The sequence below is a fragment of the Pygocentrus nattereri genome, chromosome 26 (genome assembly GCF_015220715.1).
Source record: "Pygocentrus nattereri isolate fPygNat1 chromosome 26, fPygNat1.pri, whole genome shotgun sequence".
Taxonomy (NCBI): domain Eukaryota; kingdom Metazoa; phylum Chordata; class Actinopteri; order Characiformes; family Serrasalmidae; genus Pygocentrus; species Pygocentrus nattereri.
This window is the reverse complement of record NC_051236.1, coordinates 6,763,781-6,787,500: the sequence shown is the minus strand read 5'-3', so window position 1 is coordinate 6,787,500 and position 23,720 is coordinate 6,763,781. Positions and strand designations below refer to the sequence as shown.

The 23,720-nt window shown below is 40.8% G+C and overlaps 1 protein-coding gene across 4 annotated transcripts in view; it reads right to left on the bottom strand.

Annotated features, from left to right (window-relative positions):
• mtss1 (MTSS I-BAR domain containing 1) overlaps positions 1-23,720 on the bottom strand; it is a 113,301-nt gene that overhangs the window by 21,829 nt on the left and 67,752 nt on the right. For all 4 annotated transcript variants that reach the window (XM_037535062.1, XM_037535063.1, XM_037535064.1 and 1 more), the window contains exons 4-6: positions 22,873-22,957; positions 22,599-22,690; positions 19,475-19,549 (exon numbers count right to left, since the gene is read on the bottom strand). In XM_037535062.1, the coding sequence (XP_037390959.1) occupies positions 19,475-19,549; positions 22,599-22,690; positions 22,873-22,957 (252 nt within the window). The remainder of the gene's footprint in view (positions 1-19,474; positions 19,550-22,598; positions 22,691-22,872; positions 22,958-23,720) is intronic.

The window sequence follows — 23,720 nt, the reverse complement described above, 5'->3', positions numbered from 1 at the left end:
CCGCTCTGAACCGCTCTGTTATCTTAATGACTGAATTATGCAGAAATTTCAGAAGACTGTTGGAATTTCTCATTAAAGATGCAACAGCAATTCTGATCAGGAAATTTGAGAAACCAATGCACTTTCCAGAGCACGGAAAAGCTCAGACAAGCCAGTTTAGGAGCACAGATATGAGCTACGCTTGCCTATCATTGGTACTCGGCATAGCACAGAAAACCCCAACGAAAAGCTAAACAGTTTCTGTGTTGAGCTTTAGAGAATAAAATATACATTTTGCACTTTATTTTCTGCCCAAAACCACCAGAGAACCTACACAAGTCTCGAGACTTTTATATGGAATGTTGAAGGAAAAAATACTGAAAAATCTGGAATAATAAGTTTTCTTTGGGAACTATTTTGGCTCACAGTGTCCTGCATGTATCGGTGACACTTTACTGTTGGGTGCTGTTCATAAAGCTACATAACACCTACATAAGCTTGTCATATCAACTGACATAACCCTACACAAAGTTACCTGAAGTGGCCTTTATGACAGATGACGGAATAACTGCAACTAACATTTATAAACATTAACGTAGGATTATGTCAGTTATGACAAGCTTATGTAGGTGTCATGCAGCTTTATTAACAGCACTCTACAGTAAAGCGTTACCAAAGTATCCCTCCACCATGAACAGCTTCAAAAAAAATTTTTTTAGACAAAAATCCTCTCCAAACTGTGGTGAAACAACATGTCAGTCAGACAGGCAGCGCATTCATACATTTATTACATTTACATTGACGTCTGGTTCCCATCACCACCACTGTGAACAGTAAACAGGTCGGGATCTTAATTTATAGAAAAGAATCGTAATGTCTTAAAAATCAAACGTCTCAGCCACAGGACTGATCAGAGACGCCAGTCCTACAGTTTGAGCGAGTGGCTCAGCATCAGCGAAGCTCAATAAAAACACACGAAGAACATTTCAAACATTCCAGCAGCTTCGCAACAGCTGTGTGTGTGTGTGTAGGCTATAAGAGGTCACACACACACACACACACACACACACACACACACACACACACACACACACAGTAACATGTCCATCTCTGCAGCCCGGTTACTAACAATAACCAAAAGATGGCTCAATCCTTCCCACCCAGCACAAAAACACCTTCACTTTCACCTTCTTAAAAAAGACTTATTTAAGGGGTTTTAAGTAAAAGCAATGGTTCCATTTAGAACCTAGAGAGCTATACAGAACCATGTCATGCTTAAATGACTGTTTGCATGGTGAATGGTTCTTTAGATGAATGGAGAACGCACTGTAAATGGTTCTGTACAGAGACCTGTTGAAAGGGCAGTTCTATGATGTCCAGGACCTGAAAGTTAACTGCAGTGCAGGCCATTTACCGGAGGCTTCGGATTGTTTTGAAATATCCTTTTAAAATCCATAAATGGCAGTTTTAGTTCCGTAAATGTGCTTTCTGTTCTGGTAATGGTTTATGATATTGCGTAAGGTCCCCATTTAGTGTAAAATTGAAATTTAAAAAAAAAAGTCCACTTAAAACCAGCTCCGCCAGAGTAGCAGCACTCACAACACTGAATTTCATCAACGTCAGCCCTTCGGCACCGACGTGACGGGAACGGTTAACACTTGCATCAGCATGCAGATCACAGGGGTTTAAACTGTCCCTTAAGGATCATGTGACATAATGCGACGTGGCCATGCAGCACTTTAATAACCTCTAATTAAGCCTCCATAAGCCATCACTGTAAGAAAGAGCCACAGAAACAAAGAAAGAGCCATTTAAAAGCTTTTAAAATGCTCTGGGCAGCGTCTCATACATGTGACTTAATTCGCTCAGTTTTCTGCAAATAAAAAGGCTTTCATTAATAAACATGCGGCATAATTTTACAAACAAATTAAAAAGCTTTTTAAGGGGAACTCCACCCACTTTTCAAAAATCCGATGGTTGAGATGTAAATGTAGTCACTCAGAGCAGTTTGGTGAGAAACTGCTCTGTTCTAGAGTCAGAACTGCACACAGTGGTGGTGATAGGAACCAGACGTGCCCCTCTAAAAGCTGTTTTAAAAGGTTTTGGCCCAAAATAAATCTTAGAACATTTGTTTTAACCCATTCTTTGCAGTGACACCCAAGCACAGCACTGTGAGGCAAAACCGTGTCCAAAGAACTTATTTCAAATTATCCACTATTTTCCCATCATTAACATTCCATATAAAACACGTTTAGGGTCACTGGTGGTTTTGTATAGTAAATAAAACAAGTAAATAAAATAGCTATATTTATTTCCAACATGTTTTTGTCTAAAATCGTCTCTAAACTATCATAAAACAGCGTCTCAGTCATCAGGCAGTGAATTCAGAACCATTTCATGTAGGAACTTTCAGTGAGGAGCTTTTAGAGGGGGACGTCTGGTTCCTATCACCACCACTGTGAGCAGCTCTGACTCGGTAAGTTTGGTTTCACACCAAACCGCTCTGAACGGCTCCGTTTACAAGGTAACCATTTATTTATGCAGAACTTTTGAAAATGGGTGGAGTTCACAAATCAATTCAATCACATTCGGTTTGTTGCAGCCCAACATGACTGTGCAGCCTAACAGCAGCTGAATACGATGCAATCAGCTTCAATAACCGCAGCGATCTCAAATAACTGCAATTAGCCAATTATGTCATATTACCGGCCTGGTCAGCGATTAGTTTCTGACCACAGGAGCCCCGCAGGCTGGATATTCTTGGTTGATGGATTATTGTGAATTATTTTAATATACAAGAGTCACTTAGACCCTGTTGACACCTGGTCACTTCCTATGTCCAGTTTCTGGATTTTATCCTAAGTAGATTTTAGCCACATGAATTTACACTTTATAGTCATCCATTAACAACCTGTATAAAGATTAATCGTTTTTATATAAAAGACAAAAAAATTCAAAAGAGTGCATTTTTCAAGTGTACACACACACACACACACACACACACACACACACACACACACACACTCTTGTATAGAAGTATTAATAAAAAAAGATGATTCTTTACGGGATCTCTAGTTAAGGCGTTTGCTCTATTGAGAATCATGAGTTCCATACAGAACCATTTATAATGAAACGGTGAAATGGTTCTTCACATTTATGGAGAGCGTGTGTATATTTTGAAAATAGTTCTATAGCACCAAAAAGGGTTCTGCGATTATTATAACGCCAAGCTTGTAACAAAAGAAGAACCCTTTTGGTGCTATATAGAACCGTATACAACCTTCTCCATCAAGCTGAAGAAACATGCAGAGAATCATTTAACCATGCTAATGTTTTAAATACAATATATATATAACTATTTAAATTGCAATAGTGGTCAGAAAAATCACGATTAGATATTGTCCTCGAATTGTACAGCCCTGTGTGTCCTCTACTTCACCTTGGTCCTAAAACTTTGCTAATTTAAGCAGTAAATTCTGCAACTCTGGTGGTGAAAGTCCCTTTATTGACTTTAAGGGTAAAAAGGCCACTCTGCCTGAGTGGATCAGCAGCTGCTGGATCTGCTGAGAAACTGATATCACTGTTTCATCATCTGAAGATACCGTGTTCCTAATTTCACTGAAACTACATCATGCTCTGTGTGTATATGCCCACCACCTACGGATGTTCAATAAAATTCAACCACATCCAAACACCAGTATTCACTAGTATCCCGGTCAAATGTTTATTTAAGCAAAAATAACAACACATCCTCAGCAGAGGGAATACATTTTAGTCCACAATTTCTTTTTCTTTTTCCATGAAATATAACATGGATAAACATAATAGAAAATGACTTAAATGATTTAATTTTGCAAATAAAACAGTATTTGTGTATTAAAATCTACATAAGAGTGACACGTTTACTTATTTTCTCATGGAAAATGAACAAATACGAGAATCATCATCCTCAAAAGATAATGTGGTTTTAATTTCACTGAAATTACACCATGACCTGTGTATATATGTTCAATAAAACTCGAACATGCCCACACACTCGTACCGACTAGTCGGAACAGCCCCAGTCAAATATTAAGTCTAAATAAGTACACAATACTAATTTTAGTGCACAATTTCTTTTTGCATAAAATATAACATGCATAAACACAATATATAACAAACCATACATTTTGCACAGGCCATGATTTATGTTTTTTCACAATAGATTTTTCATCCCAATAGAAACTCAGCAAAAGAATTTGTGAATCAAAATATACAGAAGTGGTTTCTCTATAGAGGATGTGCTTACTTATGTTCACTTAGACAATCAATAAATACATGTAACTGAATTATCGCTGCATGTCAAGAAGATAATGTGGTTCTAATTTCAATGAAATTACATAATACCCTGCATATTCACTCTTACCGATGGATGTACCTGAGCATGTTCAATAAAACAAACATCAAGAAAAAACTACTTTCCACCAAATCAAACAAGCCAGCACTAAAACACTCCTTTCCCACAAGCTCTCAGAGACACACCTGCACATTAAAGGTTCTTTAGAGCGAAGGCTGAGCAACAGAGCCAACAATAACGGAGAGACAGGAGGAGCTGGAACCCAAAAAACGAGGCCAAAGAAATCTCATTAAAGATCTCAATGCAGCTTTTAATGAAGCGGAAGATGTGTGAGCACTAAATACAGCAGACTGTGCAGCGTAGTGTGGATCAAAGTCAATATTAGAATATTTTCCAAATATATGAAAAATATCAGTGTCATATAATATGGGACAAACACAGCAGTGCTGATGTGAAGAAGAGCAGCCTCAAGCACTGCTGGTCCAGTTCTACACCAGGGGAGTAAATCACGGTGTGATCCGACTTCGATTCTTTGGGTTTTAGCCATCAATCTGATTTTCAACACCTCAAAAATGTGCTGCAATGCATTGTGATTGGGTTCAATATTGGGGTCTGCAGCCGATATGAAATGATACTGTGGTGTCAGAGCTCTCGGAGTTAGTTCAGATCGGTTTTCTTGATCAGTAGCAGTGAGGCTATGTTCACATTACAGGCCTCGTAGCTCAAATCCGATCTGTCTGACCCGACGGTTCACAGTCGTTTAGGTCAGTGACTCAAATCAGTCATTAATGTGAACAAACCGCCCTGAAGTGACCCTCATGAGCTCCTCCTGCTCAGTAACATCACGTGACTGAATCGCTGCATCATCAGCACAAACTAACGAGCAGAACGAGCTTCGCTCGATGATCATCAACTCTGATCAGCTCTCAGCTTCATTATTAGAGCCAGACGAAGGAGAAAAAGGTGAGATGAGCTGCTTTTCCACCATTTAGAGGCTTTAATGTCTGCTCGGCTCTGTTGCCATGGTAACGCTGAATGATGGCGCAGCTCAGTGGAAAAAAAGCACATGAATTCCGATCTGAGCGTCACATTAAGGTCACATGGCCACGAATTGGATACGCATCCAAATCTAGACATAGACACCACATATGGAAGTGGCTCAGTCGGATTTGAACAGATCAGATTTGCATCCACACAGCCCTGAAAACACCAGATCTGAGTCACATTAGGGCAAAAATTAAGTGCTTTACAATGAAATTGTGTTTCTTATCTGGAGTTCCTCAAGGTTCCATTTGAGGCCCGCTGCTTTTCTCACTGCACATGATCCTGCTAGGAAACACGATCCCCTTAGAGTGGTTTTCGGTCTCACAGGAGGACCTGCTCCTCCATCAGCTTGTGAGTCTGCTTCTCAAGGTCACCTCCTGAAAAGCCTTTGCTTGTAGGTACAAGTCAGGCAGCATTTTTCTTAGAGGCATGTGCGTTTATCAAATAAGCGTAATAAAGCACACAATGCAATGATATAATAAACAAACAGTACCAGGAAGACTGCAGTCTGCATACAAATAAACTGGAAACTGGACTGTTGTAAATGTTAATCAGATAGAAGCCACATTTACAGCCACATTTACAGAAGGAAGACCTATTATAGACTGTAATGCACAAAATAGAATTAAAAATAAAACTACACTGCAATCGTATCGTATTTTAGGGTCATTGTATCAGGGATACTGCATTTATTGTCTATCAAATATACCAACAGAACTGAAAAGCAATATCACGGTGTGTAAATATAATGTTATTTCAGTACAGTGATTAAGATTAAGTGACCCTTATTAGTCCCACAACGGGGAAATTTCACCTCCGCATTTGACCCATCCGTGCAGTGAAACTCCACATACACACTAGTGAACACACACAAACAGGGGCAGTGAGCACACTTGCCCGGAGCGGTGGGCAGCCCTAGCCACAGCGCCCAGGGAGCAGTTGGGGGTTAGATGTCTTGCTCAGGACACCTCAGTCATGGACTGTGATCGAACCGGCGACCTTATGGTCACAGGGCCGGTTCCCTGACCTCCAGACCACGACTGCCCCAACAGATGATCATCCAGCTAAAAGAGACAGTGATTCCCCTTTTTGCCTTCTAGATGTGCCGGCATCACCCAGACCAAAAACACCTCTGTTACACTTTCCACTAAAAAGGACAGAGGAAGCCTTTCACAGTTGAGGCGAGAGGAGGCCGAATGTATTTTCACTCAGGTCTAGACTTTCCGCTGAGGTGAAAGCCATGAGGTCACTGGCAGACCTTTTCCCTCCATCAACAAGCGTGAGCTCCAGGTGTGCAGGGTGTTTCCCACACAGTCACAATGTAATACTGTAATACACCTGTGATGACATACTGACTCAGATTAGACTGCAAAGATGGAAATATAAATGAGTAAATATATGAATGAATGACCCTAAAACTTAAACCTCATCATAAATCCTACCACTTATGAGGGTGAAAGCAATCTCGGCTCTTTTAATGACTAAAAATAACATTTTAAAATGAAATAAATTAATTTTACTAAACGTGAAAGCGTGAAGAACATGCAGCTGATTATTCTGAGTACTGATGTTCACGACATCTTCAGAAAGTCTCATCACATCAGCAATTGTGAAAATGATGTCATACTCCTTTGTCACCCCGCCTAATTAAGTATTTTATATAGCGCCGCTTTCGGAAGAAAACCTTTTGTAGTTTTTGACATAATTTGAAACATTTTTTACATTGTGTGCAAATTTCATGATGAACGGACCAAATGACCCAGATTGACCTGGAAAAACATCTGGTTCCATTGACTTACATTGAAAGTAAAGTAAGGTGTTTCCTCCTGTAAAGTCACCATTTTGGAGTTACGAGGTTTTCTTTCAACAACAGCGAGATTATATATTAGGTCCTTTATTAGGTGCACCTGTTCAATTGCTTGTTCACACAGATACCTAATCAGCCAATCATCTCAATGCACAACACGTTGAACCTTGAAGAAGATGGGCTACAGCAAAAGGGGGTCCAACTTTTTACTAGGAAGGTGCACCTAATAAAGTGGCTGGTGAGTGAGTGTGTATATATATATATATATATATATATATATATATATGTGTGTGTGTGTGTGTGTGTGTGTGTGTGTGTGTGCGTGTGTTTGTGTGTCAGTAAAGGCAATTTCTGTTTTCAAATACAGCATGCGTGAACATGAAAAAAGCCGGAACTTTTGCGCAGGACATATTTAACGCTCCAACATCCCTTTTAACTGTGAGGTCTTGAAAGTCATCAATAAAAATCAGAGCAAAAATTAAAAATAAACAGCGAAAAATTAATCACTTAGCAACTCTACTATTCTATGAGTATTACGTCATGGATTGCCTGCATCACTGAAAAATCACTACCACTGAAAAATGACATCATGGTATACCGATACAGACGATATATCACACCACACTAACTGACGGTATCCACGATGTACTCAGAATTGCTTATCCTGACCTAATCAGTCATGATAACCATCATTAATTAAGCTAAAAAGCTGCAAAAGCTAAAAACTTAACTAGCTTAAATTAAATTTTTGTGTGGACTGAACTTGCAACCTAACAAACGTAAACCACAAATTAATCAACACTATATTAAATTAACTTGATATTGCAAGTTCACTGATCACAAATCTTGAAGTTAACCCTGTTTCCTCCTTTTTAAAGCTTAAATCTGCATTTTTTTTTAAACAGTGTGGAGGTGGACGATATGATTAACTGCCTCAGGATAAGCGTCTGAGTACAACACGGACATCATCGGTTAGTGTGGGGTGACATGGCTTTGATCGGTAAACTGAGACCGTGTTCAGTCTGAGTGATTTTAACTCTGTTACTTTTTGAAGTTTAAAAGCCGTGCAATTCTTTGGATGGTACATGATATGGATGTTATATCCGATTAATTCCCTCAAGATAAGCATGTCTGAGTACATCATGGACATCATCAGTGACTGTGGGGAGACGCATCATCTACACTGATATCAGAGCTCAGTTTTAGTGATTTCAACCCGATTCCTTGCTTTTTTTTTTTTTTTAAGTTCAAAAGCTGCACTATGGGGCTTCCGAGCGGCGCAACTGGCTAAATGTTGGCTCCATCATCAGGAGATCATGAGTTAGACAAGCTGCATTCTTCTTTTACAATGTCACGCACTCACATCTGAGAGAAAAAGGGCTGAGAGCTCCACACTGAGCATCTCTCAGGTTGGAGGTGGGGGGGGTCTCTGTGATACAGTACGGCTGACGATAAAGAGGGTCTTCCTTACCCCTCCAGTTAGTTGTGATGAAGGTTTCAGGGCAAAATAGAAGCAGCGCTCGACTCCCAACTGAGAAGCCTCGAGGGCCTCACTGCTAATTCAATCAGGGCAAAAAAACACCATAGCGTGAAAACAGGCCTGACCTACATCTACAGAGAGAGAGAGAGAGAGAGAGAGAGAGAGAGAGAGAGAGAGAGAGAGAGAGAGAGAGAGAGAGAGAGAGAGAGAGAGAGAGAGAGAGAGAGAGAGAGAGAGAGAGAGAGAGAATCTGAAGCTCTTCTTCCTCTTATCTCTCGCCCTTCAAAACAGGCAGCAGCACATTAGAATACTGATGTGCCTGGAGTTTAATAATTCAGCTCCATCACAGCTAGAAGAACGGATACAAATCAAGATGATTAACTCGTCATTCTGAAATAAGAGCGGCAGCGCAGTGTCCCCCCCTGGGTTTTCAGTCAGTCCGGGTGGCAAATCCTTCGAAACCAACTACCAGTGGTGTTGTGCAAACGTGGTGTCATCAAACACCTGCTAACACACCAAGTTTTACGCTTTCTAGGTGGACGATATGGCAAAAATATAAGATTTTAAGCAAATTTCATGATTCATGGTCACAATATTGATACATTTTGACATTTGATAAGTTGAAAAATACAAAAAAAAAACAAAAAAAACGACAGTGTAAGATTATAGAGAACACCATCAAAGCTACAAATACAAATTATTTTTATTAAATTTATCACACGCTATGCTGCACTATATCCATTTAAACGGGTCTATTTATGGTCTCTTTGTAATCAAATAGCTGATTAGTGGTTTTGAATTTCTGACGACATACTCTGAAAACCATGTTTTAAAATACTGTGATGCGTTGATGACGATTATCACAATGAAAGATATATACAGTCATACTGCCCAGCCCCAATTCCCTACACATTCATCAAGAAGTGCATTTGTGAGCTATTGATTGGTGTAAATCTATATCGGAAAATTTAAATGTGCGACTAAATGCTTTGCAGTTACATTGGAAAGAATATTTTTCCTACATTTTTACTATTTTTTAATTATTACGGTAATAACTTAGTATTGTGAATTCATTTAAAATAATAATTAAATTTTGTGTTATTTTATAAAATTCATGAACATTATAATTATTATTAATGTCAAAATTTCATGAAGAATAGACAAATTGAAACAGTCCAAAATATCCTAGAATAAAATCTTGGTACTTAACTTGCAAATAAATTTAAGAGTGCTGTGTCCTCTTTTTAGAGACACAAAGTTTTGCTCTGACAGCATATATACATTTTAATATATTTCTATGCATAAGAACAGCGTCAATAGTTCTTTAAAATAACAGGAAACACTATTTAGACTGTTAAATCTACAGGAAAGTCACATATATCTGCGTCTGATTATGTTAAACGATACAGGAAGTTTATGAGGATTGAAACATCCAGAGAGGGAAGTTTCTGGTTTCCTTGTCAATCAAACTTACATTTTTTTATTTTTTATAATTATTATCCTCTTCTCTGGGGTACAGCGCTATATTTGAATAAAAAAGCCCAAACAAATATTTCAGTTTGCAGAAAAGTTCTTTCATGACCAAAGATTTTAATGAAAAGAACAACAAAATTTAACACTACAAAATTTAGTGGTTCAGATGTAAACAGAGCGGTTCTGTGTGGTTCGGTGTGAAACACTCTGTTCAAGAGAAACATACCGAGTCAGAGCCGTTCACAGTGGTGCCAGGTACACTCTTGAGAATAAGCCAAAAGGTTCTTCAGATTGGATAGGAAATACTGTTTATTGGACATAAAATTAATCTGAATTTTAGTGCTGGTTGAACCGCTGTCTGTCAATTTACGGCTAATCAGTTGATCATTTACGTCGCAAGTGAATACAACATAAAAACTGAACTCCCGGAATCACATCAGTGTGCCAGTTACACCAGGCCTGTCACAATTATTACATAATCACAATCATTTCAGCTGACTGCAGTCTTTTTCCACAGTCGTTAGAACTTGGTGTGTAATTAAATATATGAATGTAAATGTAAATAAGTGCAAATAATATAAATAAGTTCAGTGAGGCATGATAGGACTTTTTAAAAAGTTCTAACTTGACACTTTAACATGTTTAGAGGGCAGCACTGATTCATGTTTAATACATTTTAGCTACACTATATTTCCGAAAGTTTTCACTCCCCCATCCAAATCACTGAATTCAGGTGTTCCAGTCACTTCCATGGCCACAGGTGTATAAAGCCGAGCCCCTAGGCCTGCAGACTGCTTCTACAGACATTAGTGAAAGAATGGGTCGCTCTCAGGAGCTCAGTCAATTCCAGCGTGGTACCGTGATCGGACGTCACCTGTGCAGCAAGTCCAGTCGTGAAATTTCCTCTTTACTAAATATTCCACAGTCAACTGGCAGTGGGATTATAACAAAGTGGAAGCGATTGGGAACGACAGCAACTCAGCCACGAAGTGGTCGGCCACGTAAAATGACAGAGCGGTCAGCGGATGCTGAGGGGCATAGTGCACAGAGGTCACCAACTTTCTGCAGAATCAATCACTACAGACCTCCAGGACTTCTCTGGAGTAACCAATCAAGCTTCTCCGTCTGGGAATCCAATGGACGAGTCTGGGTTTGGCGGTTGCCAGGAGAACGGTACTTGCCTGACTGCATTGTACTAAGTGTAAAGTTTGGTGGAGGGGGGATTATGGTGTGAGGTTGTTTTTCAGGAGTTGGGCTCGGACCCTTAGTTCCAGTGAGAGGAACTCAAAGCTTCAGCACCAATAGATTTTGGACAATTTCATGCTCCCAACTTTGTGGAAACGGGGACGGCCCCTTCCTGCTCCAACATGATGAGCGAGTTTGGTGTGGAAGAACTTGACTGGCCTGCACAGAGTCCAGACCTCAACCTGATAGAACAACTTTGGGATGAATTAGAGTGGAGACTGTGAGCCAGGCCTTCTCGTCCAACATCAGTGTCTGATCTCACAAACGTGCATCTGGAGAACGGTCAAAAATTCCCATAACCACACTCCTAATCTTTGTGGAAAGCCTTCCCAGAAGAGTTGAAGCTGGTATAGCTGCAAAAGGTGGGCCGACACCATATTAAATCCTATGGATTAAGAACAGGATGTCACTCAAATTCATATGTGAAGCCAGGCGACCGAAGACTTTTGGAAATATAGTGTATGTTTAGCAGGTGTGCTGACAAAATTAGTTTTTTTGCTTATATTTTCACTCTTTTGTAAGAAAATCACTAAAGTCCAGTCTTTTTTCTCTCAGAGCGACACAGAGAAACCTGTAGCTGCGTTTATTCAGCAGAGTTGATCACTGTAATGGTCTTCTTACTGGAGAAAACCGTCTGTCTTGTTACACACCACACTGACCGCCTGGATCTGTTAGAGAGTTTAAAGCTCTGCTGCTGGTTTTTAAAGCTCTAAATGACCTTAAAGCTCCTGAATATCTCTCTGTTTATGATCTGACCTTCAAACTCCTTCAGTAAAACACAGAAAACGTGGAGAGGCTCTTTCAGTACTTCTGCTTCTAAACTGTGGAGCTCAGTTCAGCTTTTATTAGACAGTCGAGCTCAGAGCTTTTAATAAACATCTGAAAACGCAGCTCTTTAACTCAGAGCTTCAGTAAAACTCTACTTCAGTGTTCATCTTTAATCTGATCTGTGCGAGCGTCTTATATGACTTTAAATTAATATATGTAGTTTAGTCTACTGCTGTTCAGCTTTATCACCGGTCTGTAACTCACTCTGAGTTGCTACTGTCATGATAAACGCTTCATAAATAATCATTATTAGTGTAGCAGCAGCAATAGTACTAACAGCAGTAAGTAAACACAGATATCAAGAAATAAAAGCTAATCATCTTAAGTGCAACTACTTATAACCATTAATCATGACGGCCCTACGGTTCCATCACAATGTAACGGAGTATGTTTGTTTAATGGTAGGGCAAACACTGCAGCCTCAGTGCACACATGCAGACTGGAGAGGCCTGTGATTCACTCAGTGACTCCTGTCTGTCTCGATGCGGCGACGACAGTCTGACACACGTTAAGGTGACTAACGTCTCGCTGTTCAAATTACAGTCACTTTCACCTCTTAGTGTCTGATGTCAAGGACAGACACACTATTGGAGGGCTTCCTGGACCTGGGTTAAGCCTAGTCTGAGACAAAACTGCAGCATGAGGTCCGAATTACCACTGTAGGCTTAGACTGGACTAAAACTGATTTTTTAAAATATTTTTATAACGCATGTGTGTGAGACATTGTGCAGTGTTTGTTTCTCTGAACACATGAAAACAAACTCCTGATCTTAATCTTAATCTGAGAGACTGAGCCAGAATCTCTGAAAGTGGCTTTTGCTGCAGTAACAGCCTCTGCTTTTCTGGGAAGCCTTTACACTAGATGGTGGAACACTGCTGTGAAGATTTGATTGCATTCAGCATTCGCAAAGACATTAGTAGTGAGGTCAGGCTGGGGTGGGCAATACGTCAGAGACGCATCACAACACTTGAAAACATTTTCACTATAAATGATACGCATTAATTAGATAAGCTTTAATTAAGTGAGCCTTATTAGTGCCACGAGCCATCCGTGCAGTGAACCTCCACATACACACTAGTGAACACACACACACACACACACACACACACACACACACACACTAGGGGGCAGTGAGCACACTTGCCCGGAGCGGTGGGCAGCCCTATCCACAGTGCCCGGGGCGCAGTTGGGGGTTAGGTGTCTTGTAGTCATGTACTGTCGGCTCTTAGGATTAACCGGTGACCTTCCGGTCACAGGGCTGGTTCCCTGACCTCCGCCCATGACTGCCCTATTTAGTTATTTTCAGGTTTGATGCATTAAAACTGAAAAATTTACTGTGCCTATTAAGATTAAAATTACTATTAAAATCTGTGAGTACAATAATGTTAATTAAATGTCTGCCAATTAAAAAGAACTGCTTATGCTCTCGTCCTAATGAAACATAGGGCTGGTGTTCTTTAAGTGCTGGCAATGTCCACAATATGCTTAGAAAAGCACATCATTTAACACAATAATAATAAATTAAGGTCATATTGCCCATTTCTAGGTCAGGGACTGGTGTTGGATGATATTGGATGGAACTCCATCACTCCACAAAACACAGTTCCACTGCTCCACAGCCCAATGCTGGAAGATTTTACACCCCTCTAACCCATGCACTGCACTGGGCATAGAGACCTTAGACTCTTGTGTGACTCATTCTATTGACCAAAGCTTTTCTCTGGAGATTATACACACTGTCAGCAATGGGTGACTTTAAAGAAGCTGGACTCATTAGAAAGAGGTTCTAGACAGTTTTGGACTTGCAGTGCTGAAAAGGTCTATTTAAACGAGTGAAACTATTTTTAACTCCTTAAAACTACAGCACGGTTAATTTGGCTCAGCAGGTCAGGAAAGCTCGGTAGTCACTTTTTCTGCTCTGTAGTTTTCAGAAGGGCAAACGTACAATCAGGTTTTCTTTCTTTAATCTAGGGTCCTCATTCATTAACCAGAAAACAGCCTCTGTTCTACTGAAATGAACTGCTGAGACGATGGACCACAGTGACTCTGTATACTGTGGCTGAAACATACAGTACATAAAGCAGGGAGTGTAAGACCGCAGGGTGTTTCCCCAGTGAAAAAGAGGACATACCAACGGTAGGAAGTAGAAGGGGGGGGCAGGAGGAACTCTTTCCTTCTTGCCTATGTACGTGTGGCCTTGAGCTATAAATGCACTTCACATTCTGGCCACTAAAAATGCAGAGCCTGTAGCCTGCAGCCACTCGCATTCTTAACCTTTTAACAACCCCGTTTGTTCGGACAAGAAACTAATCAGATTATATTTAACTATAATCGCCGCAATGGCTCAAGTTTGCAACAATATAAATAACAATAAAAAAATAATAAAACTTAATAAATGTGAAGTTTTTAACAAATACACTATATGGACCAAGATATCGGGACATCTACACATTATAACACCAGGATCTTTTATGAATCCCATTCTAAATCCGTAGGCATTAATACGGAGTTGGTCTCCCTTTGCAGCTCTAACAGTTTCCACTCTTCTGGGAAACTTCCTACAAGATGGAGAGTCTGTGAGAGTTTGTGCTCATTCATCCAGAAGAGCATTTGTGAGGTCAGACACTGATGTTTGATGAGAGGTTCTGGCTCACAATCTCTGTTCTAGTTCATCCTAAAGGTGTGGATGGGGTTGAGGTCAGGGCTCTGTGAGGGTCAGTCAAGTTCCTCCACACCAAACTCACCCAGTCAGGCCTTTATGGAGCTGCAATGGTCAGTGGGGCTCAATCATGCTGGAACAGAACAGGTTCTTCCCCAAACTGTTCCCACAAAAGTTGGAAGAATACAACTGTCCAAAATGTCTTGGTACTGAAGCTTTTAGATTCCCGTTACTGGAACTAAGGGTTCTAGACCAACCCCTGAATACAGCCCCATATCATCATCATCCCTCCTCCACCAGACTTTACAGCTGGCACAGTGCAGTCAGGCAGGTGATGTTCTCCTGGCATTCGCCAAACCCAGACTCGTCCACCAGACTGACAGACAGAGAAGCTGATTCGTCACTCCAGAGAACATGTCTGCACTGCTCCAGAGTCATTTGATCTCATTTTGGTCTAAGGCTTGTGTGGAGCTGTGAAGCTCCTAACATGCAGCTCTTTTCCTGATGTTGCCTCCAGAGGCAGTTTGGAACTCTTTGGCGATTCAACAGAGGATAGACACCGTGCTCTTCAGCACTCGGCAGTCCCACTGAGTTTGACTAGTCTACTGCTTAGTGGCTGAGCTTTTGTTGCTCCTAGGCTCTTCCATTTTACAGTAATAGCGTTAAGAAATTTCACAAACTGACTCGTGGCAGAGGTGCCATCCTATGACAGTGCCATGTTTAAAGTAATTGAGCTCTTTGGTACTACCAGTGTTTGTCTGTCGAGAATGCAAGCCAATGTGCTTAATTTTATACACCTGTTGGCAATGGGAGCGGCAGAAACACCTGAACTCAACAATCAGGTCGGGTGTACCAATACTTTTGTCTATATAGTGCATTTTGAAAGTAAAATAAAGCATCAGCTTTCACTGGAAGCCCAGACAGCCAAACTGAAGCTCTTATTTTGGACACATTCTGAGAAGAACCGGCTCATTTGAAAAGATCATTATGCTTGAAAGAGCTGAAGGTAGAAGAGGACGAGGACGACCAGCAGCTAGATGGACTGAGACAATGAGAGGAACCATAAACCAGCTATTCATAAGCCTGCAGACCCAAACAGGATATTCTGGAGAAACACCATCCACTGCCAGAAGTCAGGCGTCGTCGTGGCCACTCTTAATTTTTCCCACAAGATTTGCTGGCTGAGGGATGAGAGTGGACAGAGCAAGTTCTTAATATCCGTCCACCCCTGCTTAAGGAAATTGAGAAAAGTGTCCACTTCCTTTGGGCTAGTCACACTAAGCTCTCTCACTCATGTACTTTAAACTAAACTGCAAACTCTCTGTCCTTCTGTACAAACTCACCGTGTGTTCTTACGTTGCTGGGGCACCTAAAACACTCCGTACTGAAGGGGGCTACAGAGGGCAAATCGGAGATGGGGTCTTCTGTTACTCCAGCAGCTCCAACAGCCAAACATGGACAGGAGAGGAGAGTGAGCTGCTTTTTTCTCTTCTCTTAAAATGGAAATGCGATAATGTATGAGATTTTTATGTTTACGTAAGCCATCTTTGGGTGAGACCCAACTGCACGTCTGCTGTGGCAGCTGAGAAGCACACTGGCAGTGTGAGGCTGCTTGGTCAGGCTTGGCTGTCGTTATAGCGTCTCTTGCTGTTTTTCCAACGCAACTACACGCGAAACCCCGTCTGCGTAGCTCGAAGCGTCCGTGTTTGCATCCTTGCGTGAAGTAAGTTCCGGGCCTTATACTATGCCTAGTGCGCTCAACCACCAGGCCGAATGCTGTGGGCGTAATGTTAGGTCAGTTCAATTTAAGCTGAGAAAGTGTTGTTTAACAATATGAGATGCATTTACCTTCAACAATTACTCCTTACACAAGTCAACAAACACATCTTCATGTCTGCAGTGTTCACTACTTCACTGTGGAACATGAAAACCTGTAATCTGAAGTGCCGAAGGCGGTTTGGTTGACTGGATCCCAGCGTCTCTCACTGTAACCCAACGACACACACTGGACCCCGTTTGTACTTGTACTTAACGCTGTCTACTTTTGATCAGATCATCCAGGACACATGTTAACACCAGGTGTAAAACGATCCATAGTTAAGTCTTCTTAACTGGATTTGGTGCAGACAGTGAATAAAAATACAAAGTAAACAATAAATATGAATAAATGTAAAACAAAAATGAAATAAATATAGATGTGCTAAGTAAAAGACATGGTTAAAAACAGCTTAGCTTTTTTTTTAAGTTGCAGTGCTAGTCTCTTCTTTCCTAAAATGAAATACTGTGAAGCACATGGTGCATCGTGAGAATGTAATCAAAAGTATGTTTTTGAATAACTGCTCATCACTAGTGGAAATATTTTTCATATTATATATATATATATATAGCGCTGCGGTCAGAAGAAAAACTTCTCTCTCCAATTTAGTCGTTTTTCAGTTTTTGACATAATTTGAAAATGCCTCTTGCCCTTTATACTGTGTGTGAATTTTAAGATGAATGGACCAAAAGAAACGGTATGTGTGTGTGTGTGTGTGTATATGTGTGTATGTATGTATGTATGTATGTATGTATGTTTGTATGTGTGTGTGTGTGTGTGTGTGTGTGTGTGTGTGTGTGTATGTATGTATGTATGTATGTATGTATGTATGTATGTATGTATGTGTTTTCACAGTTTCACAATGTGATTTTCACAATTCACAAGGGCTGGGGAAATATGGCAAATAAAAATACTACATGAAGATATTTCAAGATATTTTCACGACTAGAAGATACACATCATGAACATTTTTTTTTTCTCACAGACAAAATAGAAACCGTTTTGCCACATCTTTAAAAAATACTTTAAACAAGAAAAATTCTCCATGAAGTTAATTCACGTTCTAACAAGACATGGCCTTGTTTGATTGAGTCATTTGAACCGCTGGCTGGATGGGAGCGTCTGTCCAGCACCAGATATTTTCAGGTTCCTTTTAAATCTCACTTCCTTTGGAACGGCTGACGAGGCCGCAGCGCGAGGGCGGACACGGAATATATATATATATATATATCGTTAAAAAGAGCAGAGGATGGTTTCTTCAGGGGTGTCGACACAGTCAGTGTGTGTGTGTGTGTGTGTGTGTGTGTGTGTGTGTGTGAGGATAAGAAAGATGCCATTAGAGCTCTGAATGCTACACGCATGTTTGAAGTGGTTTATCTCGGCCGTAATGACAGAGTGTATCCATAAACACACATCTCTCTCCCTCCCACTCAGTCTCTCCCTCTCCCTCCCTCTCTCTCTCTCCCCCTCGTCACTGTATCCTAGACTGACCTCTATTAAACTTCTTTGTACTTGTCTGTGTTTCAGAGCTGCCTTTCAAGAGGTTTAACTACAGAATTGCCTTAAACATCTACGTTCTCAAACAACTGAACTCTTTTTGAAGTTCCAGACTCTGACACTCTTTATTAAAACATACTTAAGAAAAACTATTACTTGTAAACTTTAACTCGAGCAAAATCAAATCAAATCAATAAAAATAAACATCATATTTCAACTTGAGTACACTCTTAAAAAAGATGGTCCTTTAGTAAAAACAATATATACAGAATCAAACACTCGAAGAACCCTTTGCATAGTGAAATGGTTCTTCAGATTGATGGAGAGAATATACGCTCATCTTCCAGATGTTGTTTATTTACGCTTTATGCTAAACATTGCTGACTCAATGTTTTTAAAAAAAAAAAGCCATTGTCTGAGTTTTACGTTACGTTTACAGTTCAGTGTAAACACACTGAAACAGTTCCTGCCACAATCTGATTTTCTGCAGTGATTTTCAGATTATTACATGTAAACGCACTGAACCAGTTTTTTTTTAATGCTGCAAAACTGTTGGTATGGTGGTTGGTTAGTGTAGTGGTTAACACCTCTGCCTTCTACACTGTAGACTGGGGTTCAATCCTCACCTGGGTAACCACCCTACACTATACCAATAAGGGTCCTTGGGCAAGACTCCTAACACCACCTTCGCCTCCCTGTGTAAACTGATCATTGTAATTGTAAATCGCTCTGGATAAGAGCGTCAGCCAAATGCCATAAATGTAAATGTAAGTAAAATAACACTAGAGGTCGCGTGCTATTGTTAATAATGATGATCTACTGTATTTGCCTTTCGCCTGTGCCTGTGACTAAATCATGCCTGTGACAATATATGCAGTAACACCCCCACCCCTTCATTTACCAAACTGAAACGGGACCCAGTATCGAGGTATCTGCCCAGTATCAGACTATAGCCAGCACACATGCTGACCTCAGATTTTATGGTTCCACAGGTGAGCTGATTCAGATCTCTCCGGCTACCTTATATGGCAGCATGACTAGGAAACAGCCTGGCCAAGGGTGTGGCACCATGACAACAAAGGGTGCGGTGTCATCACAGCTGTGCTATTGTGTTCTCAGTGTGTGTGTGGGGGGGGGGCAATGTGTCAGCATGTGTGCGGCCATGTATCTACACGCACCTCATTACCTCAGCCTTATATTTGGTCACAGTCTGCTCTCTCTTTTTCAGTCCGTCTTTCCTGTAATCTTACCCTCGAGGCGCTTACTCACATTACCTCTCTTCATATATTGCTGTCTTACTTCTCCTTACCTTTTTTCACCTTCTTCTGCAGCTTGATTGTGTCTGAGGATTTCTTCTTGATGTCTGCTCGCGCTTTCTTGTACTCTAAAAATACAACAAAGTCATATTGTGAGACAGTAGCTGAAACCTTGATGAATACAGTGGGAGTGCGCATGGTTTAAAATAAAAAAATAAAAAAAAACAATAAATTATTTATGCCGAGATAATAATACCCCAGGATGTGCATTATAACGGCTCACTCATATAAATAAATAACCCATTAGGCATCTGAACGTTGATTGATAGACTGGGTGCAGAGTTAAGTGTCTATCAATAATTCATGTGGGTCTCCCAAAGCTGCAACACAAGTTTTGGATTGTGAGATTTTCTCAATTTTCTTTTAACCATAAACCTTATAATTGGGCGATTCTACAGAAACGTCCACTTTTCTCTCTCTGGTGCGCTGATTCTGATATCAGATATTCTTCATGTTTACAGAAACTAAGTATATTCTACCTGTATTAGCCTTACAGAGAAATAGTGTGTATTTCTGTTGTGTAACAAATGCAGTAAAATTAATAAAGTGCTGATATTTAAGTGCAGTAACCCAGCGTCACCTAAACGTGTCTAATAAACACATCGCAGCCCGAAATATCAGACAAATATACACATCTGTCCAATTCCTCTTCGCTTTAAAGCAAATATCTGCTGACTACCATCGTGATTCCCGTAACACTGCACATCCGTAACACAAACCAGAGCACAAATCAGCTTGAAGGTCAAAACCGAAAAGCAGAAACACAGAAATATGCGTAAAGAAAATCTGAAACTCTTGTATGACTAGAGAAGCAGCAATATTACATTTTCCCTTCTGATGCGGACACCTAATACCTCATATGCAGATACTAACACTATCTAACCCTAACTATCACCTATAAGTACTGATATTTAACCAATTACATTTTTGTAATATTGTATTTTCCCAGATAGCAGCAAATATCAGTCCACCAGCTTAATGAGGTCGGCATCCCACTGACTGGCTGCCACCGCTGGTCCCCCCTCGGACCACCCGGATTACTGTCTAAAAACTAGTTAGAGCTTCTCAAACAGATTTAAAACAATACAGATCATTTTATTTTGGAAAATAAACAAATTTTGCAAACAATAATGACTAGTCCCGATATAAAAAATGTTGACAGTGAGCTGGATTAAAATTATTTACTAAACACTAAATTTTCGAAGTATAACTAAAAATAAATAAACTGGACTGTAAATGGAAAATGAGCGATCAGTGGTATTTTGTCTATGGCCACCCAGAAAACGCTGCGCAAAACGCCAGTGGACCGTCAGCTTAACCGTCAGTGGGCCGACAGTGGAACCCTATCATATCAGGGTTTGGTAAAATCTATGTTCGAACAAAACACGCTCATCTTGACTAGAGGGCATTTACTTGTTGGATTATACATGTTTGATGCTTAAGAACCTATTTTTGTTGATTTACTATATGTATTTAGTATCATTGCATTAGTAATAATAACTATGCTTAACAACTTGGGTAAATCTAAAATATCTCTGTTGTGCCAAACAGTTAAAAACAGAGCCGAACAGTATTCAGAGACACACCGCAGCTTCCTCTGGCTCAAAAGTGGAGCTGAATGTTGTTTCTCATCCGGATTTCTCGAGTTGTTTGTCTCCTACATGGGTCTCGTTTACTCGCACTACATCTCCGAGTGACAGACTCTGCTGGAGTTCAGCAAATATCACCGCCATGCATTCCTGTCAGCAGCCCAGCTGACCGGCGGAGGCGCTATTGGACCCACAAGCTTGTTTTTAAGCCTTCAATTTTAGGATCGGGCCGAATATCAGGTGTGCAGCGTGAGGGGAATGATGCCCAATTAACCACACAAACGAGCTCTGACTGAGCTCAGAGGATGTCTGTTGTGCCAGAAGTGATGGCTGCTTGTCTTGCAGTTTAAGCACACAATCACAATCACAACCACTTCCTCACGTGACGACGTCACAATCATAAAGCTGCGGACCATTTCGGCTTTAAGTTCATTCAGCTGCGCTGTGGCTGTTTGCAATAAGTATTTCAGTGCATTGACTTGCTTTCATTTGATTTGTTGCTGTAGCGATAACAAATGAAAGTTGTCACTACGTAATAATTTTAGCGTCCCAAACAGTAAACTAGCTCACAAAATAGCGTCTCTCTCTCTCTCTCTCATTAGAAGTGCACTCATTAGTGCAGGAGGTGAGGTACAGCAGTGTGTGGTTTGGGACGCAGCGTTTGATCAGCCAGTTTGATGAGATCAACAGCTGCTCTGCTGAGCTGCTCGTTAAACACCTCCAAGAGGAAGTTTGGGGGGGGGTGATTAATGCAATGATTGAGGTAAATTAATGCATTTGTTGAGGCAAATGAGTGTCTTTACTGAGTTAAGTTGATTTTGTTTCATTATCACCATCTTTTGTAATTCATTCTCCATTTAAGGCACCTCAGTGTCACTGCAGCTCCATTTAAGGTGGAACTGAAAACTGACAAGAGAAGCTGGTGAATACGCAGGTGACTTCAGCCTTATATCTGTGTATTGAGTCAATTTTGGGAGACATTAGTTTTCATAAAACATCACACACTGGAGAAATGCAGGCTATACACACGCAGCATTTTCTGGCGACGCATCTAAAGTGTATGCATATCTGTTCATGTGTTTTTGGTCACCCAGGGCTGTATCTGCAGCGACGGTGACGAGACGAGCTCCACCAGCTCATTGATCTTCTTAACGATGCAATCGAACACCATTAATACAAGTGAACAGACTAACAAAATAAAGGCAAAAAAAAAAGCAAAAAAAATGTTCTCCACCCCTGAAGAGTTTCAGCTCGGAACAAACCGAGTTTCTGTTCCTTTTCTGAGCCGTGAGCTAATTATCATACAAATGGAGTAAACAGTGAAGGTTTTCTTCATGTGGTGACTTAAAATCTTAATTATTGAGGTTAATTTAAGTCCTACTTTCAAGAATAAATTCCACTAAGGTGATTACTGCACTACTGATCAATTACATAAAGAGCTGAACGCAGTAATGAGGTAAGTAAAGGGAGTCTGAATGCGGCACATTTCGCATCCAGCAAGCAGATCACGGTGGCGTTGAGGTGGTACCTTTGGCGTGGTCCTTATCCAGCTGACTGGCCACTTTCTTCCACTCTTCAATCTTCAGCTCCAGAGGACTGATCAGGTTATCCATGAGGGCCCTACAGCACACATGAAAATCAGTTAAACTGATGGAACTGGGAGGAAAGAACGGAATAAAGAGGCTGACACACAAGACGCTCATCACCACCGAAACACAACAATACAGAATAAGCTTAAAACTGGTTGCAGTTCTTAGGTCACACTGAAAGGGAGTGAGCGTGATGAAAGGAAAAAGACTTACGCGGTGAAGAGTTTGAGTTTGTTCTCGATGCTCCTGTGCCTCATACACATTCTGGTCAGCGCTGATCCGATCTCCTTCGTCGCCCCTGACAACACAAAGCAATACAAAGACAAAACAGCCATTAGCTTCACCTGAATTACACAAATCCTCCATTTTCAGCTTTAAGTGAGTCAGAGAAAAACCCTGTAATGCACACATGCAGGCCTGGGAGCGAGTCACTCTGCGAGTCAAAGCTCGGTGTTAGGGAGGGTCTCTGATCTAGCGGAGTGTTTTCTCTCTGTGAGAACATCTTAGGCTAACATACACACAGCAGGGAAAAGTGGCCCGAATCTGATTTTCTCACCAAATCTGATTTTTGAGTTTGTCTGTTCAGATTTTAAATGTGGTCTGTATGCAACAGTCTGAACTCCTAACCTGAGCCGCATGCTCAAAAGATCAGAGCGTCACGCGGCTCATCCCGAGGTAAACAATCACGACTGCCAACGAACGCCAGTCGTCCTCGGAGGATCGGCTTCGTCTTCACCAGCATCACAGGACCATTATGAAGCTTCACTGACTGACAGCTGGGCTCATCACCCAGAATGTGTTCGAGCTGTAAAAAGGGCGTGGTCACTTCTTTGGTTCACATCCACAGATTCTTTAAACTTTGCTTTCAGACTTTTAACTGTTCCTTGGAGCTGCAGCCTCGTTCTCCTGCGGCCACCTTCGGAGATTTCTTTAGAAACCTCTTTGAACACCAAGGAGTTCTGGATGAGCCTCATCTAATTTTTGTACAGAAAATCAGCCGAAATGTTTCTGAGCCTCAGCAGCGCGAAATAATGAGGATGTTGAGCTGGACTGAGGTAAAA